The sequence below is a fragment of the Astatotilapia calliptera genome, chromosome 16, assembly GCF_964374335.1.
Source record: "Astatotilapia calliptera chromosome 16, fAstCal68.1, whole genome shotgun sequence".
Taxonomy (NCBI): Eukaryota; Metazoa; Chordata; class Actinopteri; order Cichliformes; family Cichlidae; genus Astatotilapia; species Astatotilapia calliptera.
In genome coordinates this window covers 22,777,992-22,790,484 of record NC_137437.1, presented here as the reverse complement: position 1 = coordinate 22,790,484, position 12,493 = coordinate 22,777,992, and the positions used below count along the sequence as shown (strand labels likewise).

The 12,493-nt window shown below is 38.8% G+C and overlaps 1 protein-coding gene across 4 annotated transcripts in view; it reads left to right on the top strand.

Annotated features, from left to right (window-relative positions):
* The first annotated feature begins 900 nt into the window (after nucleotides 1-900).
* The window catches only part of galnt13 (polypeptide N-acetylgalactosaminyltransferase 13), a 36,981-nt gene continuing 25,388 nt past the window's right edge, over nucleotides 901-12,493 (top strand). For 2 of the 4 annotated variants that reach the window (XM_026144575.2, XM_026144574.2), the window contains exons 1-3: nucleotides 904-1,355; nucleotides 6,635-6,915; nucleotides 11,263-11,431. In XM_026144575.2, coding sequence (XP_026000360.1) covers nucleotides 6,774-6,915; nucleotides 11,263-11,431 — 311 coding nt within the window. In that variant the 5' untranslated portion in view covers nucleotides 904-1,355; nucleotides 6,635-6,773. Of the gene's footprint in view, nucleotides 1,356-6,634; nucleotides 6,916-11,262; nucleotides 11,432-12,493 lie in introns of all 4 variants that reach the window. The other 2 variants (XM_080290332.1, XM_026144576.2) reach the window with 2 other exon arrangements.

The window sequence follows — 12,493 nt, the reverse complement described above, 5'->3', positions numbered from 1 at the left end:
ACACTGCAGATATGAACGGAAGATTTATTTCACAGAAAACAGATTGCAGTATTTAATGCAGCTTCTTTATTGTCGCTGAGGTAAATGAAATAGCAATAAAGGAGAGTTTGGAGTCTGTGGCTGCACATTGTTGACAGTACATCAGAGTTATTATGATTCCCTGAATGTTTATTAAATGCTTCGGTTAGATTTTATCTGGCTAATTGCCCAGGGGCAAAACCGAGTTTCTTATCAATAACAGTAGATGGCAGCATTGTTCAACACGATCCACCAAAAGTCTGCTTCAAAATAGCTGTGATGTACACAAGTGTCTGTGTCGTTTGGAAATTTTCAGTGAATTGACCTTTAGACCGGGTGTAATCTGCCTTAGAGTGCATTTTAACCAGCTTTCTCCTTGTCCCTACTGGAAACATAAACAGGAAAACGCTCTAACAGTTGCTTATAAGCTTTATAAAGGCGAAACTACAAAACCACACGAGGAATCAGGCTTAGTTCAGAATATTAGGACAAAGTTAAAACCGAGAATGTCAATAAAAGATCATTTCACAAAGAGCATAGGTATTTGGGCGTTTCTTTTGATTGCTTTTATAGCTGTATTTCTTGCTGCAGGTAACCTATGCTAAATGAAAAGTATGGGAAATAACTGTCATCAAGTTGACCTCCTAATATATGTCTGAGAAGATTCCGTGAAAACGAATTTAAAACAAAATAAAAATTCAAGTATCTAAAATCAAATTAAGCGTATTTCGATAAATGTATGTTAATATATGATTTAAAAAAACAAACACTATATTTGGTGGCATGCACGCGCCTACATTTACCAGACGCCCGTGAAGCCCTACTTCAAAGGGATTTCGTGAGCGACGTCGCTGTGAGCCAATCAGAGAGGAGACTCGGTATATATGCAGGTCGGTCTGAGCTGAGGTTAGATTGTGCTGACTATTATCTCAGCCTGTCCTCTTAGCGTTACAATATTCACTCGGAAAACAGGTGCGCGGAGAGAGGCGTCTGTTGCAGTGACCGCATATCCATTTAAACGCAAAAGGGGAAAAATAATGGAGACTCTTCATATCCACCGGTTTAGTGCGGCTCAGCCGGAGACTTATCACATTAAGGAGTCCACACAGGTACCATGAGAAGGTTTACTGGACGGACTGGATTTTGGACTACTCTGCGCTGAGATGGACTGCAACTTAGGTGTCTTTTTACGAGATGTTATGCGCTCGCGCGGTAAATTTGGCCCCGTTTTTTTAAACCAGTAATTAGCATTAGATTTGGGTATGTCGTCCACGTTCAACACGTTGCCCGGGAGCGAGTCAGGAACAGGTCAATGGTTCACTCCATCCATAATTTAGGTAAGCAAAGAGTGTCCCCGTTTTCTGTTGCGTGCACACCTTGCATAGCAAGACTAAAATTTGGCTCCTATGGTTACACATCACACCATTAAACCGTGATCTTAATGTGGTCGAGAGCTTGGTTATAGTTTAGATTTAATCTATATTACCATAAAATGAGTGGTTTTGGTTGTATTTGTCGTCTTGTTCATGTGACATCTAACAATTAATAAACCAGTCTTTGAAGCCAAGGCCTAATGTACCTGAACATGAATGAAAGATTGACAGATTGAGGGTAATCAACACTTTTAAGACCACCACAGTGAGCTATATAGATGGAGTCTTTTCTTCCAGTAAGCCTATGATTTTCTGCTGCCACAATCTCTTGCATATGCATAGTGGGCAATCTAAGATCAGTGTATGTATTGTTATTTTTCAGTGCCACTGCCAGTGTGACTTCCAGTTTGTACCAATATGTTTAACCCAATTATTAATTGTTTGTATGCCAGTTTTTTTTCTTTTACCATACATAACAAATACAGTTTTCATTTAACACTTAAGAAAGTACTGCAGCTTTACATGATGCTTGTGACCTTTTAGATGCAGGTGCGTGATGGGAAAATATCAAAGTCAATTATTAGCTGGCCTGGTCTCTCTTACTCCTAAGAAAGCACCCAAACCTCAGTGGGTGCTTTGATGGTCAGCAGGGTTTGTACTGTAAATGTGGAGGAGAAAAAGATTCATGCAAAAATGTTATGTTTTTTTAATTTATTAAATTTTTAGTCTCCTGTTACTGTCACAGCTCCATTGTCAGATGCTGATGTGAGCCGTGTCCAATTATATTACTGTGAAACGCAGTTTGGCAGCTTAAGTATACAGCCTTTCATTTGCATACAGTAGAAGCACTCCTGTTGAATGGGCGAGGAATACATAATTTAACTTGTAGCACTGCACCAGACATTTCACAACAAAGAGTGTTGCTAACAACACAATTAAGTGTCACTTGAGAAGCAGTTAATAATGGCCAGTGGTTTACACTCCTATTGAAAAGATTGAAAGAAAAAAAAATTGCTTCAAGTCGAGAATGTAGACATGTATTTTTAGAGCTGTGCACAGCAGACAGGAAATATTCATCTCTCCAGATGGTGGGACTAATTGAGTCAGACTTCTTCAGACCAGCAAACTCTTGGTGGTGTGGCTGGTGCAGTCATAGTCACCCAAATATGTTTGTAACACACATGCAGCAAAGCAGATGGTTAGAGATGCAAACAGACATCATAAAGGCAGAATCATCATTGATCTGTCTACAGTGTGAGTGGAGGTGATATGCTAGATGCAGACTTGTGTTTCGCTTTTAATGTCACAGTTTTGTTCATTACAATCATTAAGTGTAGACTGCATCCATCTACTTTATTGAGTAGTGTGCAGTTTCTGTCTGAGTGACTGAAATCATCCACTGCACTGTGATTTCAGTCTTGATGCAGCTGGGTAGAGGCTGCCTTGTTTTTGAATGAGATAAGAGTTAGCCTAAGGTAAGCGTGTCAGCCTCTGTGATGGACATTTAGACAGAGGGCACAGAGTTGGACTGAGAGATGCGTGTGTGTGTGTGTGTGTGTGTGTGTGTGTGTGTGTGTAGTGCAAAGTCTTTACCATGCTGCATGCGAAAGATAAGGAAATCTGTCCTTACTCCTCTGCAGGCGTTTTTCAGCTAGTTATGAAAGTAACTACTCAGGTAAGTTATATCTAAATGCATTGGCAATTAAATGCATAGTTATTTATGGAAACTATGTTTAATGTATTTTACATTTTGAGAATATCAAGAGGCTCGTGTGGCTTTAATACATGGGATGTACCACATCATCCTAGGCTGGAAACAATCTGTAGACCATCCAATCTTTTTGATCTGTTTTACTACCCAGAGTAATGTAAAAGCACTGTGGTGTATTTTGTTACAGATGTTCAAAAAACTCCTGACCATTTCTGTGCTTGGTTTGTGTATTTGAATGTAAGCGTTATTCATGACTGTAATATCATCCAGATTGTACTTTCGTAAGTCTTTCAGTTAACAAAAACCTATAATTTCAGTCAAGTATCCTTTTAGACAGAAAATTATGTTGTCTTTCATCAGAAATATTGTGAGGCGCACTTTCCATGCCAATGAGATATTTAACCTCTGCAAATTGCCTCTGGTATTTAAGCATCCCAGATGGTCTTAGCAGCACTACTGATGAAGTGGGTGAAGACTGTACAAGGGAAATGAGCATTCACTCATCCTCTCAAATGGAAGAATGCGAAGGGACTGTGGTCAGTCCAATGTGGGAGACTGGATTTGACCTTCATTCCTCAGTTTTTAATTTTTATTTATTTATTATTCTTGTAAAAGCAATAAAGAATGGAAATAGAAAATGAGAACCGTGTATGAAGAAAATATACTATGTGTAGTGCTATTTGTCTCATATGTTGCTCATCATTATTAGTTATAATTAGAAAATGTTTGCAGTAAAGTTAAACACCTGTAGAGAAGCAAAGATTGCTTGAGAATTGACCGTGATTTATAGAAGCACAGAGTTTGAGTAATAAGCTATTTGGCTATTATTTTACTCACCTTTTTTACTCTCTATGTGTTTATACACGTTTCTGCATTTAATCATTAGTTATTATTAATCTAGGCTCTCTTCCACCATATGTCTTTGCCCTGTCTTCCTCTCCTCACCCCCAACAGGTCGCCCCTGTCTGGTTGTCTGGTTCTGCCAGAGGTTTCTTCCTGTTAAAAGGGAGTTTTTCCTTCCCACTGTCGCAAAAGTGCTTGCTCACAGGGCGCTGTCTGATTGTTGGGTTTTCTGTTTTCTCTCTATTATTATAGGGTCTTTTCCCTGACAATATTAAGCTTCTTTCGGCAACTGTTGTTGTGATTTGGCGCTATATAATTTAAAGTGAATTAGACTCAGCTGAACCTAGAGTCATGATAAAAGGAAAGTATGCCCTAAGGTTTTACACTCTATGGTTTTACATAGCATGTAAATGTTACCAGGTCATAAAGTTAAGTAAATACGACATCAGATGACCTATAAAACATGACAAATTGCAGTACGCTGTGTTATTATTTATTTAACAGAAAATGAACTGAAGTGCAGATCGGTGTGTGAAAAGCTACATACCCACATGATTTAGTGGCTTATAGAACAACTTTTAGCAACAATAACTGTATTATTTGTTCACTTTCTCACATCACTGTGGAGGATTTCTGTCCCACTGTTTTTTCCAATGTTGCTTCAATTCATTTAGTTTTGCAGATATTTGTTCATGCACAGTTTTCTTAAGGTACAGCCTGTTTTCTTTTTCAGTCATTCTGTAGATTTGCTGCTGTGCTTGTGATGATTTTCCCGTTGCATGACCAAATTTTGGCTGAGCTTTAGCTGTCGGACAGATGGCCTCACATTTGACTCTAGAATATTTTGGCATACAGAGGAGTTTGTGGTTGACTCGATGACTGCAAAGTGCCCAGATCCTCTGACTGCAAAACAAACCCAAATCATCACCAATTTATCACCGTACTTGACAGCTGGCATGACATGTTTGTGCTGATTTGCTCTGTTTAGTTTTCACCAAACGTGGTTATGTGCAACCATCTCCACTTTGGTCTCATCTGTCCAAAGGAAATTGTTCCAGATTTTGCAAAGCTAGGCTGTGCTGACATGTTTTTGTTTTTGTTTTTTTGAGAGAAAAAGCCATTCATTCTTGTTCAGTCTTTTTCTAAACATATTGTCTTAAACTTAAACATTTAACTGAGTCTGAGATGTAGCTCATGGGTTTCCTGCATAACATGTGGACAGTGGAAAAAATAGTGATTAAAAAAACGTGGAGTGTTCACTCACAGCCACACACTTACATGCTGTTAGCATGAAAGCTCTTCACTGTAAGCGAAGACCCAAAGTTCACCAAAACAAAGCGTAGGGGACCACTACGAAAATGTTCCTATCAAAAAACCTGATCAGACACTGAAGTCACACTCATGTAGCTGAACAAGAAAAAATAATCCAACAAAGGAATTTGTTGCATTGAAGAAGAGTATATTTTTGTCTGTATATGCTGTCAGTTATACTTCACCGGAAGAAAATATGATTTGCAAAAATCAGTACAGGGAGGTCATGCTTAGAAAAAATGAAAAATTAAGTGTGATATACAGTTGAATACAAAACAGGCTACTGTCAAGCAAGATCATTTTTCATGGGGTGTAGCCTGGTGGTCCTCTCAGCTGTTGCACTGTGTCACATGCAAGTGCATCCTTACTGCTCCACAGAAACTAACAGCTGGTTTTGGCAGATCTCACCATATGTTTATTATGTCCTGACATGAAAACCATTGAACTGAAAGAGCAGTGTACTTTTACAGTGACTCCATATAGCAGAGTGGAGTCCCAACAATGCTGGGACAGGATCCCCTGGAACCCAGATGCTGGTGACGGTGGAGAAGAAGTAATGAAAAGTTAAATGAAGATCTTTTAGTTAGGTGGAGGCAGGGAGGAGGCAGGTCGCACGAATGAGACTCTGAAAGGCAGAATGATAGAAGAGCGCTGAGATCAGAAGGACATGAAAAAGTGGGTCACTAGCTTGTAGAAAGTGGGAAAATGAATGGGCTAAAGTGATGAAGACAGACTCGAGTGTTTTAAGAATGGACTAGCAGGTCAAACACACAGATGAGTAAATAGAGAGCTTACTTCTTAAACTTATGCATGAACTTCATTGTTGTTTTGCCACAAACTGAACCACTACTAGTAAAAAAAAGAAATCGCAGCTTGTATAAGACCCCCTGGATATTTTTAAACATTTCTAGGGCAATGACTCAAAGCAAAAAGTAGATCAATTACAAAATAAATTACAAAAGGAAATATTTGAGCTTCATAATGGTCCTCCTCCTAAAACAGTGAAGAAGCAGTGTCATTACTAGATTATAGCTGATCAATCAATATCTTAGAAAGATCATAGAAATTTTACTTAAGTTTAGCAGGTCATACTCATACTAATGTTTTTGCAGGTCTTTTAAGTAGCTACTGGAAACCTCTGACAGAGGATGCTAACAGAGCAATGGAACTGATAAAGTGAAGCCTGAGAAAGGTTAAAAGAGGTTAATATTGATCTACTTTAATGTAGTTCCTCCTTTGCATTTTATGTCATTTTATTGTAAGGATTGATATCAGTTGGATTCATAGCAGGAATACTTAAACTATTATGATGTCATTTCACATTAAATTTAGTATTCTGTCCTCTTTTTTTTTTTTTTTCTTCTCCCATCTCCTGAAGGATGATGCCCCGCGGTCAAACCTGCTTGGTTTCGTCCCTGTTACTTCACCCTGTCATTGGACTTCAGATGTTTCACTGGCAGCCTGAGCGCTCCTAAGTGCTCGCTATCAACTTGCCTGGCTGTCATCCTAGAGAGGTGATGCGACGGTTTGTCTACTGCAAGGTGGTGTTGACCACCTCTTTAGTGTGGGTGCTGGTGGATGTGTTCTTGCTGTTGTACTTCAGCGAGTGTAACAAATGTGATGATAGGAAGGACCGCTCGCTGCTCCCTGCTCTTCGAGGTAAGTTGATGTTGCAGAATTTCCCTGTTATTTTGTATCAAACATGCATGAGAATGTAAGCTGGAGACAATAATACCTTCTAAAATTTCACTTGAGTGTAAAATATTCATCATCTGTGACAAATCCTATTAAAACAGTGTTCACTGAGGGGAAAGCTTTGCCTGAAAGAGCAGAAAAACACATAAAACATATGAAACAGTTAATAGTTGATGGTAATGTAAGAAAAGGTAGGAATTCTGGTTTTATAACTACAAAAACATTAATACATTTATAGGAATTAGATATTTCTGATGTAGTGTCTTTTTTGCTCAATGGACTATGAAACAAAACTGATGAAATTGAGTTTTTTGTTGTTGTTGTAAAACTGTGCTTTTCTGTATAAAGGTGTGCTGCTCAAATCACTTTAACACACTTCCTCTTGGAGAGTTAATTTCCTCACATGTCCTCAAGTAAGCAGGTTTCTAAGAAGCTTAGTAATCTGCTTTTAAGGTTAGAATGATGCTGAGCTCCAAGTTACTGTCTCATTACCATACAAAAGTCAGCAGTTACATTGGATGTTATTTTGCATTTAAGATCGCAGGATTTTCTGTGTATATGAACTATATCTTAGGATTGCTGTCAAACACTGGATTTTGCAATGTCTCTGCAGGTGTTTCAAGTTTTATCTTGTTTAGTGTACCCCTGTTTTGTTTTTGTTTTTTCAGCTGTCAAATGAAAATATAATTTTTAGTCTAGCACAAATTCACTGCTATATTTTGGGTTTAAAATAGTTCTTTGCTTGGATTCACATTAGTGAAAACAAGTCTTGCATGAAAAATTTGCTTTGTCAGTACTGCAAACCTGCTGAAAACACAATAAAGCACGTGTTAGTATGTTAAGTAGACAAAACAAGCTCTGAGGCTGAATAATGAAGCCCTTGGGGTTCCACGAATGACTGCTCGAGGCCGATTAAGTATTCCCTATAGAATATGATTTAAAAATGCTTAACTTCAGACAGAAAATTCATATCTCTTGCAGTTTAATATAAAAATAAGTTTTGTATATGTCTCCATAACAAATTTCTTCTTTCTAAAAAATATCTACAAGGCAGTTTTAGGTTATCAGGAGTATGGCTGCTTTGGTACACCAGTGCAACAGCTTGATAAACAAAATGTGTAATCAATGACACCAATCAAGTGGTAGCAACTCAGTGCATTTAGACATGGTCAAGATGACCCACTGAAGTGGATCATCAGAATGGGAGCAAAAAGGTGAACTAAGTGACTTTGAATTTGGTGGTGTTGTTGGTGGCAGATGGGGAGATTTCATAAACTTGGCTTTACAGAAAATGGTCCAAAAAAGAGAAAATCTCCAATGAGCTGCAGTTGTCTTTGTGAAAATACCTTGTTGATGTGAGAGGTCAGAGGAAAATGGCCACACTGGTTTAGGCTGGTAGAATCAGGGTGCGTTATTACATGTCAAACCATGAAGCAGAAGACCACACCGGGTGCCACTCTTGTCAAGTCAGCCTCAGTTGCCTGTTTTCCTATAATTCGCATGGTCTCACTTGATTGATCTCCATTCTGCATTGTTGCTGATCATATCTATTCCTTTATGTGCTCATCTTCAGATGGCATTTTCCAGCAGGACAATGCACCTTGTTACAAAGCTCGGATCATCTCAAGCTGTGAATGGTCTTCATTGTCACCAGATCTCAATACTATAGAGCAACGTTGGGATGTGGTGGAACTGAAAATTCTCTTCTTGGATGTGCAACAACTGTGTGATGTTGTCATATCAATATAGACCAAAATCTTCCTGGAATCTTTGTTACATCTATGCCAAGAATAATTAAGCCAGTTCTGTGTACTTACATTTCACAGATGGTACATTAATTCTAATTGGCTGGAATCTTTCTATGAACAAAGCCCCTTACCTGTCATGTACCACCAGAGAGAGTTACAGTTAAAGTACATATCAGAGACTTGTAGAAGCACTCTGTGTGATGTGTGTTCATGGTCTTCTGTGGTTATGTGTTCAAGAGGAGCTTCTCTGATCTTTAATGAAATGGCAGCTGTGCCAGGCAGGAAGCAGAGCAGAGCAGGAGAGGGAAGAAGAGGAGGTAATGTCTGGATGAAAAAGAATGGATTGAGCCTAAGGAGGAGACTCCAACTGTGTAACACTACACAGATCTTTTTCTACGTAAACGAGAATGAAAACAACAGGGGAACCTTAGGAGCCATGTGATGATGACTGCACAAAATCTGCACGCTCACGTGTGTGTTGGTCTCAGCTGTGGCTTCTTCTCTTACCTGGCATTGCCTAAATAGCATGTTGGCTACTGTTCTGATATTCCACTTTTACATCTTTCTCTCTTCCAGAACCTTTCTTTCTGATTTAGCTACCACAGCATTACAGAAGGTTGGAAATATTCTAGAAAACCAAGCAATTTAATTAGATTGCTAATTGCACTGGTCTGTTGAAGTGTTTCTTTAGGCCTCTAGGTTCTCTCTTTTGTTAAAATCCTGGGTTCAGACTGTTTCAACACTTATCCATGCGTACACTGACTCGGGCTCAGAACGTCATTAGGAAGTTGGGCCCTAATCAACTGATAAGGACTTGGAAACCAGGTCAAGAAGTGTCATTAGGGAGTGTCAGTTTATGATAATTCAGAGACTGATAAATTATCAGGCCCTTCAAATGTTATGGGCTCCTTTAAGAAAGTGACCGATGATGTGAAGTGAAGCTAATTGGTGCCTACAGAGTAGGGGAAGACTATTAAAAGATGTCCCTTCCAGCTTGCATTTTCCACTAGGACAAGCTTTATGACCATTGAAGGCTTTGGAAAAAAAATCACAATGCCAACACAAAGCTCACAACAAAGATGCACGGATGTGTTTAGTGCACATGGTTCGTAGCTAACAATCAAAACATGACAACTCTTACCTGTATAGTTTAAGTTGGATCTTGAGAATTTACACATAATTACACATTTAACTCTCATTTTAGCACCTTTCGCTGCCTTTCATTTGCCCTTTTAACCCTATTTTCACATTAGCATATCTAATACTTTGTCAGCCGCTATAAATTAGGCAGTACAAATTAGCTTTCAGATAACACAAACCTGTACTGTACAGCTTCCAGCTTTTAGTCATTGCACTGCTGCTTGGCCGCCATCCATCTATCAAGCAATATTGCACAGTCTCAGCTTTGCAGCTGGCAATTTCACTACAATTTCTTTAGAAACCCAAACTACTATTGATGGTTTGCTTGGTGCTCTCTCTCTTTCAGCAGGACGTTTATCCACACACAAAGAATGATGGATTGGAGTATGGCTGGAGCAGGCTGAGAATGTTTTGATGCTCAGTCATGCAGCTCGAGAGCTGTGTCCATCAGATGTCAGCTGGTGTCCAAATGAAGAGTGTCAGCAGCATTATAAAGAAAACCCAGGATCAGTTTAGGTTATAATCCGACCGATCCCAGTCCGTCTCCACAAAGGGGTCTTAGGAAATCCTCTTAGCAGGAGGCCATGCAGCTAATGTGAACTATGTGTCCCCCTTTCATGGAAATCACAGCCTCTGTTCTAAGAGATTATTAGAGAGAAAGAGAGTGAGAGAGAGCAGAGCCATAAATCAATGGGTGGTTACTTACCTTCGGTGAAAGAAGCTTGCGCTGTGCAGCACCAGTAGCAATTCTGATATTTTCCAGGCCTTTCATAGCAAAAACTGTAGCAATTGTTTTGCTGTCATGCTGCTTTTTTTTCACCTATTAATACATCGGCCTAAATCTCTGAATTCAAAACCTCCTAATAGATTAAATTTTTAAATTAAATATAGCTGGCAAAGTGTACAGTGCTTAATACCCTGTCAGCCTAAGCCAGAACCACCAGGAGAGGGCTTAAGCGGAGTGGATGCACTGTCGCTGTGTTAAAGGTTTTTCTCTGCTGAGCATGCACTGATGTTTGAAGAAACACATTTTTCCTTGCTTTTAATAGCACAGGCTTTTAGAGGCTTTCACTTTTTTTTGTATATACAGTATTATAATAATGTAATAAATGTGAACATGATGTACTGTTCATATGTGAACACCAGCTGCCAGTACATTTATTTCTGTTATCAAACGCACATGCACATTGATCTGGAAAATTAGGTTTTCATGCTCTGGGTGCTATATGAGTTTAGAAAATTTACAAAGTGGACAGAAATAGAACACGCACGCTTTTCTGCACTCTCCTTGTTCCACAAGGTCCATTTTTTATGCAGTAGGATTTGTTTTATGATGCAGTTTGATGTTAATTTTTTGCCTCATTGGTGAGAAAAAATGTTTTCTTATCAAATATTTTTCTGTGGTGTCCTTGTTACGTTACAGCAGTGATATCACGGAGCCACGAGGGTCCAGGTGAGATGGGCAAAGCGGTAAACATCCCTAAGGATGACCAGGAGAAAATGAAGGAGCTCTTTAAGATTAACCAGTTCAATCTGATGGCCAGTGATATGATTGCACTCAACAGGAGTCTGCCAGATGTGAGGCTGGATGGGTGCGTAGGCTCGTGTGTCCTCACTAACAGCAGATCTTTGATATCCATCACATTTCATGGCACATAATGTTTTTACCGTCATTGCTAAGAGGCTTGTTTTGTTTTTGTTTTTTTTTGTCAGATTTTTACTAACATATAATTAACTCAGAGTTACTGAGAAAGCAACAGAGAATAATAGAACAAGACTGACTCACTCTACTCAAAGCAAACAGCCTGGTAAGAATACAGAGGTGACTTCCATGGTCGACACCATATCTGGCATTTTATTCTTGGAGGAATTTTTATAGTGATAAGCCGCTACACAAAAACCAGAGCCAAGTATGTGACGCACTTACAGTTTTGAGCAAGAGCTGAACGAAGCTGTACGGAGACTATTTGAGTGCGAAGGAGACTGCAGAGAGAGCTTAATGATATCTGAAAGTGAAATCAAGAAATTATGCTATCAAATTGATTGAAAGATGCTTATCTAGTCTCATAAGGACTGCAGAAACTAAGGAAATGTAAGAAAAGTTTTATGATAATTTAAATAGAATTTAAACAGTTGGGTCCATTACATGTTATTAGTAATAACAACTGTACCCACTGTGAAAGATATCTTTAATAATGACTATCATTTCCATGCAGGATCTATTAGGTCCCTCGCGTTTTGCATTAGGCTTGACATTTGAATGGGAGTAGGGTTTGTTTACTGTCATTCAAGAGCCTCTTGAACACCTAATGAAAATTCAAAATGCATCTTGTATGAAACATGGGCACATTCATTTAAGGCTGCTGATATGCACAGACGTTTGCCTAGTGCGGAGACAATATCCAAGTGATTCATGTTTAACTATTCCAGTTGAGTTCTTCACGGCACTTTTCATTAAGTGGTTATCAGAGTCTCTACCTGTCAAATGAGAAATAAGCCACAAAATTATCTTTCTAAACTCCTACATTCTTTTTGTTTTAGCTCCTGTTTTTGCCTGTTTCAAGAAGAAGACCACTCCAGATTGTCTGGGATGTGGAAAAACTGTATAAAATACAATACATAAAAATTTATACAGTGCAAAAGAAGATCTATAT